This window comes from Pezoporus occidentalis, unplaced genomic scaffold (assembly GCF_034315485.1).
Source record: "Pezoporus occidentalis ecotype Australia unplaced genomic scaffold, CSIRO_AGI_Poc_V1 ctg3, whole genome shotgun sequence".
NCBI classification, from domain to species: Eukaryota; Metazoa; Chordata; class Aves; order Psittaciformes; family Psittacidae; genus Pezoporus; species Pezoporus occidentalis.
This window is the reverse complement of record NW_026914940.1, coordinates 15,284,878-15,312,596: the sequence shown is the minus strand read 5'-3', so window position 1 is coordinate 15,312,596 and position 27,719 is coordinate 15,284,878. Positions and strand designations below refer to the sequence as shown.

Sequence of the window (27,719 nt, the reverse complement as noted above, 5' to 3'; positions counted from 1 at the left end):
ATTGAATCGCTCTGCAACCTGCACTGAAAGGATTAGCTAGGTCAGTTGCCCATACCCAGCTTAGGTTCATGCAGTTCTGTTACTTCATAACACATCATTTTGCAACACCTTCGTCTGTCTGTCAGAAGAGCCTCTGCACTTCTGCCACTGCCATAAAAGTATCTTGGATACACTAGGTGATTTCATATGTGCATGTAGACTCATGCAGCAGAACTGTGACCTAAAGCTCCCCAGCTTTAATTGTCATTTAGATACCAATAGGTGTTTAAACCTACAGGCTACCATACAGAGAAATCTACATTTTGGTGTCCTGGAGCTGAATCTCACATAGGACTTCATATGACTTCTTAGTCTTCCGGCAGTAGCACTGTGTACTATTTTGAGCCTATTTTCCCTTTCTGGCTACTTAAAACATGATGTTCTGAGGCAGCTTAGTACTTTTGTTCTTTACCTGATTGCCAATTGCTCTCTGAAAGCAAAATCAACAAATAATCTAAGAGAAGTCTAACTCCATAAATCTTTCTGAATTAAGATACATTTCTATTCATATGCAAAATGACTAAAGAAAAAGAACAAAGGAAAATCAAGCAGAGAAATAGAAAACTTTTCACCATCTGTTTTTACTATATTGCATCACACACTGAGAGGGCTGGCATTTATCCACCTTCAGCTCTACACAGTTGACTGTGAAGTATTAAGCATTGTAACAATTTGCATGTATTTCAGTATGAGCATGACAACTGAAATTTATTCTGTTCTGAAAAACTCATTGATATATTTCATCTCTTCATCTGTATTTTTCTGTAAGCAAAGATTCTTATGGAAGGCAGATGCCACTGTGCACTCAGTCAACATACTTGATACTATTTCATTCACAGTATGAGCATTAGTTTGTACATGGCTTGACCAGAGGTAGAGGAAAGGGGTAAGAAAGCAAACCTAATTAAGAAATGGATTTCACAAGTGAAATAAATAGCAAGTATACGGCTACTACTGAAACCTTCCAGAGCTTAGAAAAAGGAGGAAAAGAGAGACGGAGAGAGGAAGGATTCTGGATCTCAAAAAATAGGAAAGTTATAAATTCTTAAATTTTACTGATCAGAAAATGAAGAATTCTTTTCCAAAACCCTTTACATAGTCTAGGTATGCTTGACATAAAGAATACTGAAGTTTATGTATGCCAGCCTGTAAAACTGGAAGCCATGAAGGTAATTTAATCCCATCTGTCTACTTAGATAATATTATGGATTAATACATAAGTGATGGAATGCAAAGACTGGCCAACAGAAAGCAGTAAGGAAAAGGAACCTTTACAGGAACTGCAAATGGGTGGAGTAAAAAAGCACAACTAATTTTAGAAACAGCAAGAGGATTTACAGTGCCAAGAAACATTGAAGCAGCAGCTTCAGGAAAATCAAATGAAGCTTTGGTTTTACTTCAGCCAACAGTTTCTAACTCTTTTAGAGTTTTAACAAAGCAACAAGGACAGAAAACATCATGACAATGAACCTCAGTGACTAGAAAGAAGGGCTGAAACACTGGTGATCAGACAAGCAAGAAAAAGCATGCCTTGGTTATAATCCGCAACCTGGGCAGGGAAACAGTTTGATTATCTGCTAATTGACATAAAGCACTTTAATTGTCATTTACCAAACATCGTTTAAAAATTGTATAATTCAAAATATTTTGTGAATTAGAATGCCCATTAAAAGAAATTAATAAACATAACCTGCATGACAATGTATTTAAATGAAGCTGAGAATTTACCACAGTTTCATGCACCTCAGTAAATTTCCTTTGTTCTGTATAAGAGAATTTAAACAGTCACAGGTGTTTGCAAGGCCTGAAACAAACAATTAGGCAAAATTTGAAAACTAATGAAATTAGAAGGACATTTATAAAAGATTGTGTAATACCCTTGGTCTTCTGTTTGTTAGTTTTTTCATATGTAGCTAGATTTTAAGACTTCTAATTGCATTCTTTTTAGTCTTCTTTTCATGTGTCTAGGCCACAATAGCTTTAGATATTACACTGAAGCTAAGCCATGTGAAGTTGCCTTGTGGAGAAGAATCTTAAAAAAAAACATTTCTATAAATTTAAGACAGTAAGATTTGGTTATTTCATATCTTGTCCAAAAAGTGGCCATAAAACTCATTTAATTTTTTTTGTTCGAATAAAACAACAAATGATATTTTTCAGACTGTAATTGGCATGAATGGCAGGGGGTTGACAGGAGGGGCGTGGGGGACTACACATGTGACCTCTGTGATGGGAGGTCAGGGGCTGCCCCATACTGATCACAGCTGGTGCCAGCTGGCTCCACAGTGGACGCACCACAAAATACAACTGAGCCCAGCTGCAGAATCTCTGGCATCTCTGTGGAAATGTATTAAAGGTAAGACAGTAAACACTGAGAGAAAGGAACAAGACCAGAGCAGGAGGGCTCCATTCCAGAGACAACAACACTCCCAAAGGTACTGGAGCTCATGGATAACTCACACTGGAGCAGGCTCTTCCTCTAAGAGGCTGTGGCCCATGGTCGATGCACATCACAGCAGAACAAATTAGTAAGTAAGAAACAATAGAAGAGAAGAATGAGAAATGAAAAGTAGCAGAAAGAAACTCCTACACCTTGGCATCTTACATCACTGAAAAGACAAAGAGTAATTTGTGGTGGAGTAGATAGAAGAAGAAGAAGAAGAAGAAGAAGAAGAAGAAGAAGAAGAAGAAGAAGAAGAAGAAGAAGAAGAAGAAATGTCTGGAATTAAGTTAAACCTGCAAAAGTGGAGAGGAAAGCTGTTTTCCCTAATTGTTTGACTATTTCCCAATGCTCAAACCATTCATTCCTTTATATTAAGTCTGGTTTACTGAAGACAACAGTTGAGGAGTAATGAGTTTTCTTACTCTTGTTCTTCCTATTTATTTTCTGCCCTGTTACATTGTGGGGTTGGAGTGAGTGGCTGTGGGAATGCTTCACTGACACTGGGTCACACCACCACCCAAATACACTTTCACAAAATGTGCAGTTCAAACAAAGCCAGCAAGCCAATGGAGTGATGAGATGAAAAAAGCAAGTACCAAGAAAGTGCCAAGCAGTGACGGGGGAAAAATTATGCAGTTGTCTGAAGTTCAGAATTTGGAGTCATCCTTTGAAAGATGCAACAATAGAATAAAAAAAAGTTAAAACAGATGAAGTGGTAAGAAATTAGTAAATCTGGTTATAGTGGTACTACATAGGAAAGATGAAGTTTGAAGGAGGGAAGTCAGTAAGAAGTTACAGTCATATCTATGTCAATGGAGCAGAGAAAAGAGTGAGTTTTTCAACAGTTATTACAGTGATAATACAGACTACTGAAAGGATTAACAGACACCCTCTCAAAAGTGATGCAAGAAAAACCAGGCAGATGTATATAATTCTACCTGATTCTTTGGAAAACTTTTCTTTATTTTTATTGTGACAACTCATGTCAGGGCAACAGTGAAATTACTCTTTGAAAATGGTCTTTACAAAAAGTCTTATATTTGTCTTTAACTGGAAAAAAACACAATCGCTTCTTTACAAATGGAAATATATGCTGCATATTTTTTATTTTTTTGTCTAAATGCATGAAATATTTTTAATATGTTTATTTAATTTCCTCACACTGTCTCTTTTACCTTACAATCAATCCAGAAGCCACTCCTCCCTATTACCTGACAACATATTTTCCATTTTAGACTATCAAGGTTAATTTTCAATGCTCATACCTGCTGGAGTATGGACTTTGATGCTTTTACGTGCTGAAATTATTTACTCCCTACTTTTTTTTTTTTTTTCAAAGAGTTGCAAAAGGCATTTTCTTCATTTTTAAGAATGGTGGACTTCTGCAGAATTTCACAATTTAGTATTCAGTACAATTTAAACATGCATTCAGCAATATGCCATTAGAAATTAAACGAGCAAACCAAAATAATATTAAAAAAAAACCAATGTAATCACTACAAACTTAGACGGTAAAGACAAATAGAAGATACACAGCATATTCAAATTTTCCACACCTACCAACTCATATTTTTTTATGACTTGCAGAAAACTTATTTTGAAACAAAAAAAAAAGTCTGTTCTCTTTCAGTAACTGTTACCTCACACTTTCGGCAGGAATCCAAGTATGTGTGTCATCTGAGATAGTTTGTTCTTCTTTTCCCAGTAGTTCAAAATTAGCATCTCAACAATCCAAGTTACTTCACATAAACCAGCAAAATAGTTATCACGTGGTTTCTCAATTTTGAGGTAGGCTCTCATAGAGAAAGTTTCTACTTTGTATCTCTTAACAGTCCCGCAATCTAACAATTTCCCAGTAAAGACGTGTGTTTATGTTCAGTGTGAAGGGTACCATGCAGAAAATGAGTCAGTGCTTTTCAGTTATAGCAGCCCTGCAGCTACAGTAGGAAGGCTCCTTTTGCCTAAATTCACTAAGAATACACATTCCAGAACTTCTGTGAACTTGGGAAGTTCAAACAGAGACATACAATATTTGTTAACATAGTAATCAAATTTGTTGCGTTCTTGTATAGAATATGTTACCTGAGGCAATCACAGAGTTGTGAAAAATGTACTATTACAAAAGACCAATTACATAAAAAGTAGTCCTAGTGTTTTGTTAGTTGAGATTTTTACATTAGTTGATTAATTTTATCAGATTATTCATAAGTTTATGTACCTCATCTCTTCCTTTGCTGAATTTCCTATAGAGAAATGTAAAAGAAATTCATGAACTGAATTTCATTCAGAATGCCATGATTATATTTTTTTAATCAGAAACATGGAAAAGCACAAAAGCACAAAAAGGGTTACTGTTCCCTGAAGATCCATTGACACACTGCAGATATTGAAAAATATTATTTACAGTTATGCTTGTGAAAAAGCAGACAGTATTACCATGAACTAATGAAGCTCAGTTTTCATTAGCACTTCATCATTAGAATGACCTTGTTCCAAATGGTGATATTCCCAAGTTAATGCTTCAGATGCTTTCACTCTTACTCAAAATAATGCTTGTTCATAAAAACAGTGGATAAGAATCTTATAGGTTAATTAAACCCTTAATAGCACACCACTTTCAGAAACAGGTAGTAAGAGATAACAGTGATTAAATGCCACATCAGTAAATAGAAACTTACTCACTGTTTTAGAAGCGTGACATACACAACCATAGATGCAGATACATATTTTAATAATAAAAATATTATTTCTGTATCTTTTACACAATATGTTTCAGAATATTAGGATCATTTTAACACCTCAGTACTTGCATAGGATAAAGTGAAGTAGATATCTACTGTAATTTTTTTATAACTGTATTTAAATAAACTAGATAATACACTACCCCTACTCTAACATACTGTAAAATTGTATATAATAGGTCGCACAACTGAATTTATCTTTATGCAAATACAAACCACACCTTTATGAGGATTTTTAAAATGGCCCTTCCCACTTCCTCTATAACTTCAGGCACAGGATTTTTTAACAAAAAGAACCCCCCCAAAAAAATGTATTTCCTTAAATGTACCTTGGTAGTGAGCACTAAATCCACGGTATCGGTGATTGCTGTCTGTTATAAAATGTAGTCTGAGCCAGTTTTTGTTACTGATAACTGGAGGAGGTATATTTGTTCCAGAGAGCCTGAATTAAAACAAACAAATAAAAAATATTATTGAAAGATTAATTATCAGGGATGAAGAGCAGTAGTTTTTCATAAAGCTTTGATAAAGCTCTTGTGTGGAAAACTTTCTTCAAACATACATTCATTGACTGCTTTCAGTAGGACTTTTTATTCATCAGTTAATAGTATGTTATTACAAGCATGAACAGACAAGACTGTTTGCAATGTTGAAGTGGTGGGATACAAATCAGTGCAAATCCAGAAACCACACAGTCACATAACTGGTCATGAAAAGAACTACCATGATGCAAGCACATGATACTCAGGCTAGAAAGAGTTAGTGTCTATCTGGATCAGTTAACAGGTTAGGCAGAACACTGCTTTGGGCACCAGGAAAAGGATTATACACTGTGACTTTCAGGTTCACGATATGGAACAAGAGAGCTTAGGTTATGCAGGCCAAAACACAAAACTATAAAACAGACATCTATTTTTTCAAGAGCAAGTAGTTTTCTAAATTCAGGATAAAAAGAAATAAGAAACACTCAATCACTTCAGTGAATCTGAAAATAAATTATTAAAATTACAGGAAGAGTAGAGACCTGGGATTGACCCCAGCTAGCAGCTAAGTACCACACTCACTATCCACCCTGTCCCCAGCAGCAAAAAGTAAATCAAAACAAAATATTTGATCATGTAAATATAATATTTTTACTCTAATCCACTTCTTATTAGACATCTCATTTTCTTTAAATAGTATTTCTGAAAAATAAACTTACTACATTGTCACCAGTAATAGAAGAAAGCTTCAACCAGACAGAACAGTGGCATTCTCTAAACTTTTATTCTTTGCACTGTTAGTGCTCTTTTTGCTCTTTGCTTCTTTGTTGTCATACAGTGCCTAGACCTAAGTTTGAGCTTAGTCCTGACGTAGAACTAAAAGCTGACCAGCTCAGGCTTTGAAAATTAATGGCATTTTAGATGCAGCTGAGCATCTACCTAGTTAAGTTTACCTGTTATATCAGTTATTCATTAACACATCTACCTTGACAGATATAAGTTACACTTAAGATGATTCTAACTTAAGCAGATGTTGATATCATCTGAGTTCTAACTAAATTCACAGTTCCTAAAATCTGATCTTTACAGTTCATGATTTCTATGGTATTGTTCCCAGAAAGTAGATTTGCAAGCTGACAGAATTTCTAATGGAGACTGGCATGAAATGAATGCTTATTCTGCTCATATAACTGCTCCTTTTCTACATCAATTTATCTTCTCATCAAATTATAAAGCTGTTCACCATTATCATAATGCATTGGCAGTCCAACCTACTTCTGTGCCAGCTACTGTTCCAAACACATCTAAACTGCATCGTCTACAATATTTTCCTGAATTCAAAGAAAAACACCATATCTACCATAAAGGAAATGCAGCTGCCTCATCTTTTTGTTATTGTTCAAAGGATGTCACACCTCCCAAACTGCACAGAAACCCGCATAGCAAAAGTAACAGACAATAGGCTTCCCTTCTGCAGTTGTCTTTCATAAACTCTTAGAAATGTCCATGAAGAACTTTCGTATCAGTGGTTGTGAACCAGAGATTTAAAGTATCTCACTGCTATGTGTAGTCAACAATGACCACCCTAGATATTCTGTTATCTAATGTAAAAAAAAAAAAAAAAAAGTGCTTACTGAAATAATACACCTTTCTTAGTAAAAGTTTAGAGTCAGTGAAGTTCTCATGTTTGTATCTTCTTTGGTTTGTGATTGTGGGTAAATCACAGTTTACAGAAGAAATAAGGAACTAATTCTTTTGAAAATAAAAATCTTTCAATTCATTACAACACTGTGCCTCCATCTCCTTTTCTGTGCTATTTAGGAGGTAATTTTCAAAAATCTGCTTTAGGCTAACACTGGTCCAAGTGAAGTCAATTAGTATTTTATTCTCCCTCTAATATGTCTAACATATGAGTTCCACTTTATGTTGCAAAGTATTGGTTTGGGTTTTTTTAATAGCATGGTGTGCATCCTCTATTTCTTCTGAAGACATACTGACATATCCTAAAATACTCTACACTTACTTCAACATCTGAAATGCACACTGCCAGCTAACTATAATCTTAACAAATAGTTTTAAAATACCTGTCTCATTCATGTGCTAAACTAGCTTTAATTACCAAAAATCTTCTAAAATTATAGCTCTTAAAACAGAAATTAAAATAGAACTGTCTTTTCTCTTTTAAGTCAGATGCCAAATAAATGAGGATTAGTAGAAGACACAAATGACAAAACAAAAATGTCTGCTCTTGTACAAAGTTCACAGGTACATTATCCTCACTTTTACAATGATAATAGCCGAAGTGTTTAACGACTACTTCCATTCACAGCACTGTTTTCTATTTCATACAATGCATGTGTGCGATGATTGTCACCTTGCTAAAAAATGGCTCAGAAGCTTATTCTGGACCAGTATTATTAAATAAGGTATGTAATATACAAACAAAATAATTTAGACATGATATGTTTATGAAGAGAGGCAAAAAGTGCCCACACTGCAAAGGTCCAGTCAAAGCTCAAAATCAGATCAGTTAATAAATGTGTAAAAACTTTAAGGAAGGATACAGACACTACAAAATATGCATATAAAGGGTAGATGGTACTAAAGAGTCAAACAGGCAGTCATCACTCTAACTGCCCAATTCTATTTTATTATGTTTGAATTTGTATGGAGAGAATGGTAATGGAATTAAAGCTTTAAATATTACTTATTTATTGGGAGCAGAAATCAGTGACAACCTATCAGGTATTCTTTCAGTGAAATTGATTCATTCTCAAAACGTATGCATTTTAATTTTGAAGAATGATTATTATCAAGTAACAGGTATGCAAACCCTGCTAATGGAAGCAAACATTAAACATGTCCAAAAATATTCCAAATAGAAAAACAGTTATTTTGTTGGAAAAGCATACAGTAAGTTTTTCACAAAATTTTTCATGAAGCGTATAATTACTGCATTTCCTCACAAGCCAGGAGATTTACAGAAATTCAATTGATCAAAAAAAGAATTTGCAGTCGATAGCCCCTCTATAAGCAGTGCTGAAATCCATTCTAATTCTACCAAAGCTTTAGGCTAAAAAGAATTACATCTTAGTATATAGATTTCATTGCTCATATGTATGCACTTCAAAATCTTAAGTGCTTGTTTTGATTGTAACTGCAGCTGTGTGGAATCCTTCTCACTGGCATTATTTGCTTGTTGAAATAAAACTGCTATATGGAAAGCTTTGATTAAAAAAAGTATCACATATTCTGATAAGACTAATCATGCATTATCCATGTACACATACATGCTAGTGGGGCTTAATACTTCCATAGCATAATACAAATACTACAAAAGACCAGGTCCTAACCAACAGAACAGCACTCCAGCAGTGACTTATATCATTTGGTTATATTCTGGTTAATTTAGGCAGCAGGTGCATTAAATACAAATGTGAAGTATTAACTACTTACAGCTAATTGTGCTTCCTGGCATGAAACATATCGGTAAAAATCTATCATCCTTTACTTTGTTCCTCATGATTGACTTGATCCCATAAAACAGCTCTTGTAACCAGATTCATAATGAAGATCTTTTATAAAAAGATCCACCCCACAATGTAGATGTACAGACACTCATTCATGGATAGAAGATTAAAACTCAGGTCTCTGATTTAATAAATCCAAATCTGTTTAGAAAGAACCAGATTCACACTAAAGAAGCAAAGCTAAAACTAACTGAATATTCAATACATTGCTTAACTTGAGAGATTGTGAAGGATTTGATGATTAAATTAACATACCCCTCTTGTTTCATCAACCCAGTTAGTACGATGTTTACACTGAGGTTCAGACACTAAACTAACCATTAACCTTTTGGTCAAACAGTAAACAAGCAAGTTGACTACACCTATGAATATCCCTTATGTTTCCTACTCCAAAGATGAGATTAATGGGTCTTAATGGCAGTCATTATAAATGTATCTATCTCGTGACAATTTTGGGTACTGGCCTTTTATTCCCTCACTTTTTGTGGTTTGTTTTCTTTGGTTTTTTTTTCTGGAAATGTTTTATCCAAATTCTGTTTAATCATCTTAGAGCAAGGACACTGTGACATATATTGTCAAGCAGCCAAAAATAAACCCTCTTCTACCTCTTAAAAAAATCTATTGCTGTCTGAACTAAGAACTCAAGATTTTAATTTTGTTGAAGATATCAAATAAATGTTACATGCAAATGGATATATTCAGTTATCTTTGGATAACAAGATAGGTAACAAGATGGGTAATTGCCTGTAAATTGTTCTTTTGTCAAGTATTTAAAAATATAAATATTCGAGTAGCATGAAAGTAAGTATTTTCAGAGCTGTGGATTTCCTAGAATTTTAATTGCAGTTTACATTTATGCAGCAACATATATAATATTGGTATATCTGTATTACAGTAAAAGACTTAATGAGATGTCTCTGTGACAGAACCTATGGAACATTTATGTAAGTGTAATTATTCATCTAATTGTATGTGTGAAACTCAAGCTGTAGGTGGGTATCAGAGCTGCTCTTCTGTTTGCATCCAGTACACTTGAGTCATTAATCCCTGGATGATTCAGGGATTGCTATCAGTCTGCTGTTTACTAGATTGACCATCTAGTGACATACAGACTGGCATGGGAAAATAGACCAATTTTAAAGGTTATTACAATATCAAAATATGCACTTTCCCGACCGAGTATTCAAATAATGAAACCAAGAAACAATACAGTGAAAGAAAGATTAGGCTGGAAATACAGCAAACAATTAAATTAAATTAAATAAAACAAGAGATGGCAGTTGAGTTAATCTTCTGCATTACCATAGCTCAATGTCCAGTCATATGGAATGACAGAACATGACTTTCACAAAAGACAGTAAACAGTACTAATTCAGTCTTGAAGGAATAAAGAAAACACAGACTCCTCTCCCTAAAGCCAACTCTTTCTCAAACATGCATGAGACAAGGAAAAGTTTCCAAAAAGAAAAGTGTCTAAAATATAGCATTCCATTAGCAGTTTGAGGGTAACACATCACTCAAGTTTTTTAAGTTATTAAAAAAGGCACAAGTCAGTGAAAGACCTAGTTCCTAAGGCTGGTTCCTGTAAAATTGTCTGTAGTAGGACTAAGCATTTTATTCAACTGAGAATCAGGGCATTAACAAGTTTGAAGCTACATACAGCCTTGATTGTTGCTTTTGTATCTTAGAACTGCATCCAAATGACTGACAAAAAGCTATTTTTTTTACTTTTAGAACAGTACATTACCACCCTTCAAATTTAACCTCATTAACTATTTAGACAAACAAATAGACTAGACAAACAAAACTTAAATAAGCCAATGTTTGGGAAGAAGGGGGAAGAAAGTTCTATGCTATGTCACCTTGAAAAAAATACTTGTTCTGTAAAGTACTTTAACAATCTGTTGATTAATTTTTGGAACTATTCAGCTAGAAGGATAAAAATAATTCAACCTATGACTTTTTTTTGTCAAGTTTGGTATGATTTCTGAAGAACTTAAAAAAAGTCTTTGTTTTAAAAATGTCAGTGTTGAAATAAATGAAAGACCACTCATGCCTCTGCAAAGTTGGAAAAAGTTCAATTTTGAAGTAAAGTTACTGTCATACAAAGCAAGTCTATGAGAAACCACTGTATGATCATTAAGGACTGAATAAAGGTCCAACTGATGATTAATGAAAGTTTGTAGTACTGTTGATATGAAATGTAAAAAAGGGCCAAGATTAAAAAATGCTTTTTAATTTCAGAAGTAAACTGCAGCTTATAGAGCCAGATGTTCATATGTCAAATTTTCTAATTAATCTTTTGACTTGGCAGAATGATGAAATTCGATGGAAGGTAAAAGGAGACTTCCAAACACACATATTCTGAAATGTTAGTCTATGATACAAGGAATGTGTTTTTTGTGACGCAAGTAATAAACATAACACTGATAGACAGCATTGCTGTCCTGATTGCATGAAGGACTAGTGTCATAAGTTGCTGATTTTAATATAGATGTTAGGGACTTACAGTCATTACTTACAAATGTGATGCAAATAACCAATACAAAAAGTGACCTTGTGATTACAACCCCATTTTCCTGAGCATATCATAGAATTAACATAAATACAAATTAAATTCACCTGGGCTGCACATAATGGCGAACATATGGGTCTTTCTACCACGCAGGCTGTAACAAGTTGCATAGCTCCTTGGTATAACTGATGAGACCAAGCCATGGTCAGGGCAGTCAGCAAGGAGCAGAGGTAGATGAGTCTGAATGCACCACTGAGAAGATGCAGCCCCAGCTTCAGAAGACTATGCAGTGAGACCTCCACCAAAGGACTCATTCTAGTGGCCTATAAGCTATGATAAGGTGGACACCAAGAGCTGCCACAGGATTTCTTTTCCTGGAAATGCTAAAGCAAACCTCTAGGGCACCATCTCCTTCAAGAATCAATGTATGTGATTATCCGAGTGTTTTCCCTGGAATCCTGCATGATTCTCTCTACTTTCACAGCTTCCCTAATAAAACTGAACTGAATACATCTTGTATCTGACCAATTACTTCTTTGTGTAGCAGTCAAAATGAATAATGGGCCATTACCTCTGAGATGTTTACACAGTTTGCCTCTCTTAAAATGTTGGCGGCATCTTACTATTTCACAGAATCACAGAATCCTAAGGGTTGGAAGGGACCTCAAAAGATCATCTAGTCCAACCCTCCTGCAAGAGCAGGGTAACCTAGAGTACATCACACAGGAACTTTTCCAGGCGGGCCTTGAATATCTCCAATGTAGGAGACTCCACAACCCCCCTAGGCAACCTGTTCCAGTGATCTGTCACTCTCACAGTAAAGAAATTTTTCCTCATGTTCACATGGAACCTCCTATGCTCCAGTTTACACCCATTGCCCCTTGTCCTATCACTGGACATCACTGAAAAAAACCTAGCTCCATCATCCTGACACTCACCCTTTACATATTTGTAAACACTGATGAGGTCACCCCTCAGTCTCCTATTCTCCAAGCTAAAGAGTCCAAGCTCCCTCAGCTTCTCCTCATAAGGGAGATGTTCCATTCCTTTAATCATTTTTGTAGCTCTGCGCTGGACTCTTTCAAGCAATTCCCTGTCCTTCTTGAACTGTGGGGCCCAGAACTGGACACAATATTCCAGATGCGGCCTCACCAAGGGGCCGAGGAGAGGGGGAGGAGAACCTCTCTTGACCTGCTAACCACACCCTTTCTAATGCACCCTAGGATGCCATTGGCCTTCTTGGCCACAAGGGCACATTGCTGGCTCATGGTCATCCTCCTATCCACCAGGACCCCCAGGTCCCTTTCCCCATTCACTACTGTCCAGCAGGTCAGCCCCCAACCTGTACTGGTACATGGGGTTGTTCTTCCCCAGATGCAAGACTCTACACTTGCCCTTGTTGAATTTCGTCAAGTCTCTCCCCGCCCAACTCTCCAGCCTGTCCAGGTCTCGCTGAATGGCAACACAGCCCTCTGGTGTGTCAGCCACTCCTCCCAGTTTAGTATCATCAGCAAACTTGCTGAGGGTACATTCAGTTCCCTCATCCAGGTCGTTGATGAAAATATTAAACAGCACTGGTCCCAGCACCGACTCCTGAGGGACTCCACTAGTCACAGACCTCCAGCTAGATTCTGCCCCATTGACCACAACTCTCTGCCTTCTTCCTTTCAACGAGGTCTTGATCCACCTCACTACCTGATCATCAAGCCCACACTTCCTTAGCGTTCCTCTCCTAGTTGGTTCGTCCACCATTTCCATTAAGAAGTTATCATCAATGCACTGGAGGAACCTCCTAGACTGTGAATGATTGGCTGTGTAAGTCTTCCAGCAAATATCAGGGTAGTTAAAATCCCCCATAAGGACCAAGGCATGTAGTCATGAAGCTGCTTTCAATTGCCTGTAGAAAGCCTCATCAACTCCTTCATCCTGATCAGGAGGTCTATAATAGACCCCCACAACTGTGCCACCCATACCAGCCTGTCCCTTAATTCACACCCACAGACCTTCCACTTGCTCCTCATCTGCCCCTGGACAGAACTCAATACATTCTAGTCTCTCTCTCATATAAAGAGCAACTCCACCACCTCGCTTTGCTGATCTATCTTTCCTAAAAACGACATAGCCATCCATAACCACATTCCAGTCATGTGAGCTGCCCCACCATGTCTCTGTAATTGCCACCAGGTCATAACCTTTAGACCGCACACAGACTTCTAACTCCTCCTGTTTATTCCCCATGCTGCGTGCATTGGTGTACAGGCATTTCAGGGAGCGAGCTGAGCACGCTAGTGGCACCCCTGGAAGGCGGGAGGCCTTCTGGTCTTCATTCATACTAGAACATTGCCCCACTAGGTCAAACCCAGCTACAACCCCCTCTCACTTCGAATCTAACCTAGAGCTCTGTGAGTGAGCTCTACTAACTCTTGCCCAGGTACCCTTTTTCCCCTGCAGGACAGGGTTTAAACAACTACACTTTCCCTCAAATGAAACAATAGATTGAGAGTTCTCCCTAGTCTGCCATTCTTCAAGCCCTAGCATGTTTCTCTTGGGCTTGTCCCCAACAGGCCCACTTATCTCCCCTTCCTACCTAGTTTAAAGCCCTGTCAATGAGACTGGCTAATGCCTGCCCCAGAAACCTTCTCCCCCCTGGGGCTGATGTATCCCACCTGCGACCAGCAAACCAGGTGTCTCATATAGCAGCCTATGATTGAAAAACCCAACCCCCTGCCTTTGGCACCAGTCCCATAGCCATACATTGATCTGCAGTCTCTTCCTATTTATCTCTTCACCTTTGCTTGTAACAGGTATGGAGGCAAACACCACTTGTGCTCCAGACCCTCTAACCAGCTGTCCCAGGGCCCTGAAGTCTCTCTTCATTGCCCTTGCCCTGCTTGTAGTAATTTCATCACTGCCAACCTGAAAAACCAGCAGCAGATAGTAGTCAGAGGGCTGCACCAGATCAGAGAGTTTCCTTTTAACATCTCCAATCCGAGCCCCAGGTAGGCAGCAGACTTCCCTGTGGGATGGATCAGGTCGACAAATGGGCCCTTCTGTTCCCCTCAGAAGGGAGTCACCCACCACAATTACTCTTCTTTTCTTCTTGGTTGAGGAAGTTCTAAGGCATGGGGGTGAGTGACAAGCTCTAGGTGACTCACTAGATGGATCTACCCCTCCATGTCCATTTACCTGGCCCTGTAGTTCCAAGACCTCATACTCAAGGGCAACTGGGAGGAAGGAAGGGATTGTGAGGTTTTTCACTTACCTCTCCGAGGAGGGACCTCCCTTCATACCTCCTTGTCCCTTAAGTTTACTCCTTCTGTCTGATGATAGGAGGGAAGGGGATCTATCACTTGTTCAACTACTTCCCTCTGCCCTTGCCTTGTGGCTCCACCAATCAATTTCACTTTCACACTCTCTGATAGCTCTCAACCTTTCTACCTCCTCCCTCAGTTCAACCACCTGCTTTAGCAGGTCATCTACTTGCTGACACCTCACACAAGCGGTGTCACTGGCTCTCTCTGATACAAGTGCCAGGCTCAGGCATTCACTGCAGTCAGAGACCTGCACGGCCGCATGTCTGCAGGAAGGCTCAGTCTGGGTACCCACGTTATTCCTAACTACAGGTTTTGATCAAGTGGTGACCATGATCTATCTGGTCCATCGGTCCGTCTACGTCTCTTTGCACAAGCAAGCAGTCCTTCCTCCTCCTGCGCTCCAGTCGAGTCCTCTTGATCAGGCGGTCACCCCACTCACCTGCCCACTTGCCTGCTCGCGCGAACTGCCGCGCAAACTGCATCCCTGGAAAGATGTTAATGATAAAACTCCCCCCTTTCAGTCCTGAATCATCTTTGAGCTGTTTGATGTTTTCTTATCACAGCCTGTTATTGATTCCCAGCCCTCCCCAGCCCCAGTGAACACAGAGGGCCAATGTGTTACACAGCACCTGCCTAGGGTTGTAAGACCTTTACTATACATGGTAGTCACATAGTCACTTGACCAGTAAGGCAACTGTCAGAGCTCAAACAAGCTAAAACCAGCACAGGTCAAGACACCTCAGTAGAGTCCTAAAGCAATCCTGCTGTCAGATCAATACAAAAAGTGTGGTCACTTCTCAGTAATAACGCGAAAATCATACTTACTGGACTACCAGTTGATATCAGTATTGCCAGATTCGCACTACAGAAACTTGGAGGCATTAGAAACAGGAAGGAAAGAGTTGTTCTTGCAGTTAATTCTCATTTAACTTCTTTCCCTAATCCTTAGTACTTGATGTAACTACAGCAGTTAAAATGAAAAGCACATACAGGTATGCAATATTCAAACTGGCAAAAGACTCTAATTATATTTTCTGTACAGCAAAAAGGGAAATTGGAATGAAACTCTGGCTGGAGATAAAGTTTAAAATATAAGTCAAATTACTCCCACTCTGCAGCAAAATTAGGGACCCCATGGGTCTTATTAGGAAAAGTACTTTCAGAATCTCAAAGTTTTCCTGAATATCTGCCACTCTAGTTACTCATAGTTAGATATTAAATCCAAATGCAAATGTACCTTAAAAGAGCTGTTCCTTAAAATTAGAATAAAAATTCAAAGTACTGTCATGTTAGGCCTGAGTCAGTTATGTTATTTCATCTTTTTTAAGGGTGATATTAAGACAGTGCAAGTCCTGAAATGCCTTTAAAAAACAACCCATCAATACAAAGTAAGAGGATAAAAATGAAGCAGTTCAACTCAAACTATAGGTGATCTTATTTCCTATTTTCTGCCTCTGAAACTCTATCAAGGTAGACACCAAAATCTGTCAGAAAAGGCTATTCTTATTGTGTAATTTAAATATAATTACTGTCAAGGTGTCCATGCAAATTAATCACAGAACCATCCACCTCAGTTTCCACCTTATTTTTTCTGAATTAATGTTTTGCTCACTTATATATTGGGCAACAACTTTCTTCTATATCTTAAACATCTAGTCTCCTAGTTCTACTGTATTTACCACATAAGACATTTACCTTCCGCTCTTCCACAATATATCTGTAAGCCAAAGAATTTCTTACTCAGTAATTTTATAGAACTTTCATCTCAGAGTGCTTGACAAGTATCAGGGAACTGCACCATCCCTTATTTCATCCCTTCTTTTTATGTGCACAAGTCCACGGGTCCTGAGGAGATCCATCCACGGGTCCTGAAGGAGCTGGCAAATGAAGTTGCAAAGCCGCTGGCCATCATATTTGAGAAATCATGGCAGTCAGGTGAAGTTCCTGATGACTGGAAAAAGGGAAATATAATCCCATTTTCAAGAAGGGGAAAATGGATGACCCAGGGAATTACAGACCAGTCAGTCTCACCTCTGTGCCTGGCAAAATCTTGGAGCAGATTCTCCTGGATGGCATGCTAAGGCACATGAAAAACAACAAGGTGCTTGGTGACAGCCAGCATGGATTCACTAAGGGGAAATCCTGCCTGACCAATTTGGTGGCCTTCTATGATGGGGCTACAGAACTGATGGACAGGGGTAGAGCAGCTGATGTCATCTACCTGGACTTGTGTAAAGCGTTCGACACTGTCCCACATGATATCCTTGTCTCTAAATTGGAGCAACATCAATTTGATGGATGGACCACTTGGTGGATAAAGAACTGGCTGGATGGCCACACACAAAGAGTTGTGGTCAACGGCTCAATGTCCAGCTGGAGACCAGTAACGAGTGGTGTCCCTCAGGGATTGGTGTTGGGACCGGTCTTGTTTAACATCTTTGTTGGTGACATGGACAGTGGGATTGAGTGCACCCTCAGCAAGTTTGCCAATGACAACAAGATGTGTGGTTCGGTTGATATGTTGGATAGAAGGAATGCCATCCAGAGGGACCTCAACATGCTTGTGAGGTGGGCTGATGCTAGCGTGATGAAGTTTAACCATGCCAAGTGCAAGGTCCTACACCTGGGTCGGAGCAATCCCCAACACAGCTACAGGTTGGGCAGAGAAGATATTCAGAGCAGCCCTGCGGAGAAATTCTTGGGGGTGTTGGTCGATGAGAAAATGAACGTGAGCCGGCAGTGTGCGCTTGCAGCCCAGAAAGCCAACCGTATCCTGGGCTGCATCAAAAGGACTGTGACCAGCAGGTCGAAGGAGATGATCCTGCCCCTCTACTCTGCTCTTGTGAGACCTCACTTGGAGTATTGTGTGCAGTTCTGGTGTCCTCAACATAAAAAGGACATGGAACTGTTGGAACAAGTCCAGAGGAGGCCACAAGGATGATCAGGGGACTGGAGCACCTCCCGTACGAAGACAGGCTGAGGAAGCTGGGGCTGTTCAGCCAGAACAGAAGGCTGCGTGAAGACCTCCTAGCAGCCTTCCAGTATCTGAAGGGGGCCTATAGGGATGCTGGTGAGGGACTCTTCATTAGAGACTGTAGTAACAGGACAAGGGGTAACGGGTTAAAACTTAAACAGGGGAAGTTTCGATTGGATATAAGAAGGAAATTCTTTCCTGTTAGGGTGGTGAGGCACTGGAATAGGTTGCCCAGGGAGGTTGTGAATGCTCCGTCCCTGGCAGTGTTCAAGACCAGGTTGGATGAGGCCTTGGGTGATATGATTTAGCATGAGGTGTCCCTGCCCAAGGCAGGGGGTTTGGAACTAGATGATCTTACGGTCCTTTCAAACCCTAACTATTCTACGAGTCTATGATTCTATACAATAAAAAAATAAAAATAAAAATTCCAAAGCATAAAGAGACAATATGCTGTGCTTTACCACAAAAATCTAAGACAAAACGGGAAACTGCTAAAACTGTAAGGGCACAATCTTGGCCCTGCCTTGGGACCCTGATGATCCTCTGTCTTTGGCTCCAGAAACTCCATTCAAGCTCAGCCTAGAAGTCTGTCACAGCTCTGTTCGTGGCCATCCTCTTTTTGACTGGGCTCCTAGAGGGACCGTGTGCCTAGTTAATCACTTACTGCATTAGGGGCTGTCAGCTGACTCTGTTATTGAAGTTCCCAACTCTGACCCCCATGTTCAGCCTCTGCAGGACTGCACATCTTTGGTGAGTGAATGGCCTGAGTTGGGTCACCTCAGCTCCCAGTTGTCCCTTCTTTGCTCCTGATACTCCCAGACAGAAACAATTCAGATATCCCAATTAAACTGCTCTAATTACTAAAACTGCACTACTTTCATATGATAAATTATCTTATTTAAATCACACTATGAGTTTTCTTTGTGTATTTGAGCATACTTCTCTTATCCTATTTGTAATATTCATATTCAAATATTCTCCAACTGCAATTAGGGAAACTTTTATTCCATCTTTTGTACGGAAGAACTTTAAGATGTTACAATAAAATTAACATGATATCTTAACATTAAGATATCATACACCTCCATTATTGTTAATCCATAAAGATATAACTGACAGAAATTCTTTAAAACCAAGGATAAAATCTCTGAAATTATCTGTGACTAATAAGAGGTAGGACAGTTCACATTTAGCCTTATTAGATAAGTCAAAAGGGTAGAAGGAGATTAAACAAGTAGTATCAGCACTCATGCAAAATGTCACATTTTGAAATAAATTATTTTGACACTTTTCAAGATTTTAGACTTTAATTCCAAGTTTGATGGTTCATCATAAAAAAAAAATCCAAAGCTGGAAGTTGAGAACTCATGATCTGTCTGTGTTTCTATGACTGGATGAGATTTAGTAATCCAAAATGTGTTTTGTTTGGGGTGGGGGGTAGGTGCTGTTTTTTCTTGTTTTCATGGATTAGCAGCTCCTAAGAACATTTTTATTTCTTTGCCACAAAGAGCTGTATGAGTGGTCTGTGCAAGAGGAGATCAGGGGGCTGCCCTGTGCCTGACACAGTTCCAGTCAGATCCACAGTGAAACAACCACAGGATACAGCTAAACTCAACAGCCAAGCTGGTGTCACCTCTGTGAAACATATTTAAGGGCATTACACTGCACAGGCATTGAGGGGAAAAAGTGTGAGAAACAACCCTGTGAATACTAAGGCCACAGAAGGAGGAAGAGGAGATGTGCTAGCTATTCCCCTGCAGCCCACGGAGAGGACCATGCCTAGAAAGAACTGTGGCCTGAGCAGGCCTGTACTGGGTTTCCATGGCAAGGTTCTCTTAGCGGGGCGCACAGGTACAAGGGAGGCTTGTGTGAGAAGCTGCTGGAAGCTTCCCCCATGTCCAATGAGGCCAATGTCAGCCAGGTCCAAGATGGATCTGCCGCTGAACAAGGCTGAGCCTATCAGCAATGGTGGCAGTGCCTCCGTGCTGAAGTATGTAAGTATCTAAGAATTGTGCAGGAGCAATTGCATCTGGAGAAGGGAATGAGAATATGAGAAACAGCTCTGCAGACACCAAGGTCAGTGCACAAGGAGGAGGAGGAGGTGCTCCAGGTGTTGGAGCAGAGATTCCCCTGCAGACCATAGTGCAGACTATGGTGAGGCAGGCTGTGCCCCTGCAGCCCACGGAGGTCCATGGTGAAGCAGGGACATGCCCAAAGGAAGCTGTGACCCCGTAGAGAGAGGAGCCCACACTGAAGCAGGTTTGTGCAAGAGCTGTGACCCCGTGGGGCACCCATGCTGGAGCAGTCTGTTCCTGAAGGATGCACCCCATGGAAGGGACCCACATTGGAGCAGTTCATGAAGAACTGCAGCCTGTGGGAAAGACCCCTATTGGAGAGGTTCATTCTGCCATAGGAGGGATCCAAGATGGAGTGTGAAGAGGAAGGAGTGGCAGAGACACATGTGATGAACTGCCCACAATGCCCACCTCCCTGGTGTCTATGAAACACATACCGAATCTTAAAATATTACAGCAGTTGCTTTCTTCATCCAAAACAATGCTTTCATTACTGACCCTGTAGACTATTTCTTAAAAGTGTCTGAAATTCTCTCTTCTGTTCTTTACTGAGAATCAATGACCAGTTCTGCACAGATTTTGTAGGTGGCTGACATATCTAAGCAATCAAGAACAATACTTCCAAGATACTGAGCTCAGTGTCAAGCACCTCATTAAATCTGACTTCTGAACATCACACTTCTGCTTGCACACTCTTCATCACTGGAAAACACACAATGTGGATATCAGATACCAAATGAAATAGGCTTGCACCACAGAGAACCATAGTCCTTCCCTTCCCTTTGTGCCAGATACCTGGCTGGAGTTAACACATACCTGTGTTTCAAAGTGAAACAACATACAGAGATACTCATGCATATAAAAGCAAGAGTAATTGCCCCGAGGAAGGATTCCCATTGACGCTGTTGTATTGCTCCCAGCTCTAGAGCTAGACTGGCATGGCACTGAGCTGAAGACTGACATGTGTGTAAAGCAAAAGTCTGGGCCAAATGCTACAGACTTTCAAGAGATCATGGTGAAAACAAAGCACCAAAATATATTCTTGATGTAATACTGAGTATTGAGTTTATATATGTTAAAATATCAAGAATAAAAGACATTTTTTCCGGTTTTTGTTTTGTTTGGTTTGGTTGGTTTTAATAAATATTATAAAAACATTTTAAAAATGCAACATTTGTGGCAAATTTCATGAGAAATGAGAAAAAAAGTGGATTTTGTTTATTAATTTGATGTATAATTATGAAAACATGTAAAAATTGTTTTATAGATATCAATTCTTCATACACACGTGTGTGCGGCATCACCAATTCATACAATCATTTTCTTTCAAGTACCAAATGCTGCTCTGATGAGCATGCACTTCAGGGACACCACTGCATGGATCTGACTGCTAGCCACCTGCTGTTTCGAGTAAATGAGACTGTGAAGTAGTGATCCATGTCACAGCATTTTAACCTCTCCATGCTTTGGAATCATGCCTCTGAGTTGAACATTTGTAGTTTAATTTGTCCAACAGAAAACATCACACTCCTTATTAACAGATGCCATACTGAAGATTTAGAGAAATAAATGTCAAAAAATCCAATACAATGAGAAATTACAAACTAAGAAAAATGTATAAGATTCTCTTGAGTGCTATAAAATCTCATAGTATATTTTATTTGTGGATAATTAATATAATTTAAAAAGGTAATTAATAATTAGGAATATTGCAAATTTATTTTACTGTATCAATCTGCATAAACTCCCTAGATTCAAAAGTCTTCACTTTATAATTATTAAAAAGATAAATATTTAAAATCTGTTTGTGTGTTAAAATGTAGATGTAATATATTCATTGTGACATAAGCAAATAAAATCATTTGCTTTTAAGTGTCATGTCTTTGTCTCTCCCTCTTCCCCGCATCTTCCAATAGGCCCACTAAAGAATGGTGGCTTCTACATAGGACACAAAGAAAATGCTTATTAAAAGACTTGTTTATAATAAGAATTAATGTAAGTAAGTGTTTAATATATTGTCTAATACATATAAAAGTTGTGATAAAGAGCAAAAACAAAGTTTATAAGATTTATCAATATTCTGTGTCGTTAGAATGAAATATCTTATATTAAAGGAAAATCTGGTGCCTTTGCTTGAAAGGCCAGCTCATTATGTAGATTTTCCAGGCTAAACAAATTATAAGTAAACATTCCTGAGATTAATATCTCTGATTTACTGTACTATGTAAACTGATTACTGATAAAATTTCAGATCCATTTCACAAAAAGAACTTTAACTTTGTGCATGACATTTGGCTGTAAAGTGGTATCATGTAAATTATGCAGTAAAAAGCAACTAAATTAGCTGAAAAATATCTTGTATGAGTTAACATTGTTACCTATTAACTTCTTGTAAGATGCCTTTTAGTGATATTAGTGGTAATGATGATATGTCATCTGTGCACTCTGAGAGACCACTATTCTGATACATCTGAGTTTGAATTTTGCAAATATTCAGATCTAAAACTGATAAAAGATAATAGGTCACTAATTCACCTATTATAATTTAAGACTGACTTTTAAAGTACTGCAATTACAAGAATGCAATAATTAGGAAGATAACCAGAGCAGGCTATATATAAGCATGAGCAGGCAAAAGAAAGCTTATGCTCCACAGCTGTGTCAGTGTACTTAAGTCCTTACCTTTAGTACCCATACTAGCATGACACAGAGAACAAACGTTAGGTTTCCTGAGATACAACGCCAACTAATGATATAAAATTGTTTCCTTTTTTTTTTTTTTCCTCTTTTTTCTAGCAATATATTCTGGGATATACCTGATTAGGAAACATGAAAAGATTTGTGTAACTGCTAATGCAGTTTTAAAAGACTTATACTTGCAAACGAAATTTTCTGATTTTGGGATTGAACATCAAATTAAATTGGAAGCTGCTGTTCAAGACTGGGTTTTTTTGAAAGAAATGGTGTCAGCTACTACTAAGCCTTATTACAGCAGTCTTTTACCTTACCCTTAACTTCACTTTAGGACGTGCAGGATAGTATGTTCTTGCTCAGCAAACAGATGATGGCAAGAGTTTATCCTCTGACATAAAAAACACTGGGGAGAAGAAGCTGCACAGCAGTGCAGTATATCCACATAAAAGATGTCAGAACCTGTGCTATATGCTTCAGGGATGACAGAATATATACTATGCAGTAGGTAGGTTTTCTGCTGGTTCAAAAGTACAAGTCCAATACTACAAGTTTGTGTACAGAAAAGGCTGATCAAGAGATGTGAAGGTTCCAGCAACTTACTGTATTTTACACAGAATTATGAAAAAAAAGTCTAGAAGCAAAGAAACACTAGTAGTTCAATTAATCAAGATAATATCTATATTAATAAGCTTTTCAGTAGAGGGAAGAAAAGTCCAATAAGAATTCCCTATTGGCTTGAAAAAGAAACCAGACAAAAATGAAATCAAAAGTAGTATAATCATAATCAAAACACTGATATGATTAAACATTAGTTAATATCAGGTGAAATTAGATTCCATATTTGCTGAAGCATTAAATAATGATTTGGTATCTTCAGGTTTTCTTATCACAAGCCTTAAATGAAGGCAGAATAATTCTACAACATAAACTGAAAAGTTCTGAACTTCAGCCCTGAAGATACTTTACAGATGCAAAACTATTACTCCTTGATGCATCCCAGTTATCATAATTTCTTCAGTTTATATTAATAATTAAAAAATTTCTTATTGCCATGACTGGAATTATCCTACCCTGTATACTACCCACCATAACCTTGATGGTCTCTAAGAACGTGTGCAGTGGTGTGTTAGATCAGAAATACACTTGAGACTAATATTTTATTTCTGACAATGAGCAGTAACAGATAACTCACTAGAAGTGTCAGAAACCGTGATTATACAGAGTGAGATTCATCCCTTCATACATCACCACAATTCCCAGGAATTTCATAGTCTGCAGGCTTCTTGAATGGAGCCTTTCAAGCAGGCCTTTATGTTCAATCTCCTTCGATAAATTTTTTTATGAATTTCTGATCCATTTTTCAACCTTAGTTTTCTATCTATAACATCCCATGCCAATGACTTTCACAACTTATTTATGTATGCTGCAGAGAATTTTTTTTTAAATCTTCTACCTGATAAATCAAGTATCCTTATATTGGCATAAGAAATGAATTAATGTTCCTTATTTATGCAACATATAATATGCATAATTTCATTAATCTTTCATATAGTTTCTTTCTTATTTCTTTTCAAAACGTAAAAGCTTTAGCTTCTTTTATTCCTCTCCCTATAGATTATTTTCCCCGTATCTGTTTCCATTGTTTTCCCCTTTTCTGTACTGTTTCTCATGTTATTGCAGCTATCTTGAGATAGGGTTTCAGAATATTAACATGGTTCAGGAATTAGGTCAGAGGGAAATTGCATTTAACTTTCAAAAGTTTAAATTTTTAAAGCATACCTAGATTAATTTATCTTTAGTGTTTCAAAATTTTGAAAATGCATTGCATTCCATTTGTAAATACCTAAAACTGTTAACCTTAGAAACAGTTTAATAATTATGGGATAAATGTATTTCTTTTTAATATCTGTGCATATATAAAATATTTACTTTCATGGCCTACTGTAGGCAGAAGAAATGAACACAGCGTTATGTCATGACCAGGAAGTTGTGGCATGTGATCATTAAAAATTGCTCTGACACTGGTTTGACATTCAGTCTATCTTTAATATAAAGAAATTGCATAAGCAGGGTCGTATGATGCTTAATGGTTTGGTTTAGGTTCATTTTACAAGTGAATTTGCACTCTAAATAACATCAAGTGATTTTCGCAAGCAAAACAAATGAACAATCACAAAAAGTTTTGAGTAGTCTGTAGGCCCCATATAAGCAATGTTTTATCTTGTCAGGATTTATTCATGAACACAAAGAGTTTCATTCATGCATTCAAAATACAGTATTTTCAGCTGCTGTGTCCAGAAACATAAAAGAAGGAATTATGACTGCATGTAGTTTATCCAATGTACAAAGCATAGTAATGATTTTAATACAGAATCTAGGAACAAGAGTGATTTAGGATTATCTCTGCAGCAATTAACTGTTCTACCACTGCTTACTTTTCTCAGTGAAGTAAATGAGATCATGGCAGGGACTCAGTATATATGACAAGGAAGTATTAATTTTTGATCACTCTGGAATGACAAATGAAACAATTACCTGTTTTTGTCTGGGATCATTCTTTCGTTTGTGTTTGGTTGTCTAGTTGTTTTTTTTTCCCCTGCCTGGTTTTGAGACTTATGTTATCCCCTGCTTTATGCGTAATACCCTTTCTCCCACCATACAACCCATGCAGCATAACATACAGCTGTTCCAGCCTTACTTGCAAGTTCAGTCACTGGTGTTTCAGTCAAGACTAGAGCAGTTAGTCTCCCTCACCACTCCAGCAACTGCCATCCTGAGACAACAGCAAATGATCACATCAAAACAAGTGCAGTATTCTGCTGGAGTAACCACAGTAAGTGTTCCCTGTTAAATTATGAAGCCATCTTCCCACTAATTTTTTTCCAGAAACTGCTGATTCACAGACTCAATTTTTGTATTTGTTTGGTTTTGTTACTGATCATGATTTTACGTATTCATTAGTAAAATGCCTTACAAAATGATCTACAAAACAGAGTTACAAATAAGCAATACTAGTCCGTCCAGAGAGTGTTAAAACTGCCTATGGAAGCACTAACACATTAGCTAGTACATGTCTGCCCAAAAGGGACAGTGTAAAAACCTGAGGTTTTCTTCTACCATATAAGGATTCCTGAGAATTACGTTTCAACTTGTTTCTAAACATGGATAAGACTTCAGGAAATTATATGATAAGACATGATACGGATATATCATCCAGCCTGGATAAAGCCCTGAGTTACCCTCTCTCACCTCAAGACCTGAACCTGCTTTCAGATGTTGGACTAGAGAGCTCTTGAGTTCCCTTCCATGTGTAATTATCCTGATTATAAGATTCTATCATTCTCTCCTGTGTTCCCTTACAACCTACTTACCCAGACACATACCTAACTTATTGAGTTTCAGGTTTATCTTGTTTTACACCTTTGGTTGATCTGCATTTCCAGGGATATGACAGTTTCTCAAAGTCATATTCTCCCTTTACTAAGGATTGTGTCTATTTATTGTAAATTTTACAAAGTAACTAAATGTCTTAGAAAAAGAATAAAAAAGCATAGACTACAAGCTCTTTACTCTTAAGTGGCAGAATAAAGCTTTTCATCATTCAACTCATGGTTACATGCGTCTATTCTGCATGAGAAGTTTGAGACATGTTTCTGCATTTCACTTTGAAGTACAACCTGAGAAATGAATGCAGAAAATACCACTAGAACAGGGTATCATGAAAGGTACTTGTGCTTCTTCAGGAACACACAAGAATAGTACAAAATAACATAGAGAAGCCTTCAATTCTATTGTCAAACACGTGATTCCTTTTTTCTCTCCAGTTCAAATCTTCGTGTTTCAATAAGCATTTTAAGAGGACCAGATGCAAAGCCAGTTTCAAAGTCCTTTTCAAATGATGGTCACCAAACAGAATCACACAACAGAACAGCAAAAAAAAAAAAACAACAAAAAAAACCAACCAAATATGCCATTAACCTCCTCAGTTACTGCAACAAATTCCCTTCCTAATACTACCATTGGCCCTGACCCTACATATTACAGAATGCATTGTGCTTCTTCGACTGTTCTGAATGACCTCATGGAAATGCTACAGGTGAAATGCTGAACCACCACATACAAAATCAAACCACAGAGGCAAAGACTAAAGGATAGAAATAACTGATTTCTATGGAAAGCTTTTGTTTCCAAACAGCCAACCACTTCATTTCTCTTTCTCTTCAGAAAAGGGGTGAAAACTATAATGCAGAATGCATGGATAATCAAAGACTCAAACCAGGCAATACTTTTAGCTTTAGTATTCCCTCCATTCCTGGCTTTCTGATTACCCTGTTCATTGTTAAGCATTCTGCCTTTGCATTTGCATCTATTTTGTTTCTGCAGTTTAATCCAATAAAAAAATTAATTGTATCCACTGTCAGTAAAACCTCTGCTTTCAGCAGGTTTTTATAACTGCATTTTGTTTGCCATACTAACTTAATATTTTTTCCACCTATTTGGCTACAAATGCAACATTCTTCTGAAGAAATCTTTCCTGTGATAAGCAGTATCATTTCTGCCACCACTCTTTAAATTTGAACTCAGTTGTATCAGAGTACAAACCATCTATCATCTGGGGCATTTAACATCCTTATTAGGATTACATCACTTAACATTGCTTTCCTGAGTCTTTTCTCTGAGCATTAAACAAGACTTAAAAATTTTGTATAATAACTAGGGAGAAAACAGCAATAATATCTAAGGCACTCTCACAGCAGTCTTTATTGATTTAAAAAAAAAAATAAACAATTGCACTTGTCACTTTCTAATTTGAAGCGATCTTTCAAGAAAACAGCTGCTGGGCCTGAGGTCTGCCCTCTCGATTTAATCTCCATTATGGTCACCTGAGCTTCTTTTCTTGTCTTGTCTGCTC

The 27,719-nt window shown here is 38.0% G+C and overlaps 1 protein-coding gene across 3 annotated transcripts in view; it reads right to left on the bottom strand.

Moving 5' to 3' along the window:
* Positions 1–27,719, bottom strand: part of CSMD3 (CUB and Sushi multiple domains 3) — a 578,676-nt gene that overhangs the window by 365,491 nt on the left and 185,466 nt on the right. For all 3 annotated transcript variants that reach the window (XM_062627150.1, XM_062627151.1, XM_062627152.1), the window contains exon 6: positions 5,553–5,665. In XM_062627150.1, coding sequence (XP_062483134.1) covers positions 5,553–5,665 — 113 coding nt within the window. The remainder of the gene's footprint in view (positions 1–5,552; positions 5,666–27,719) is intronic.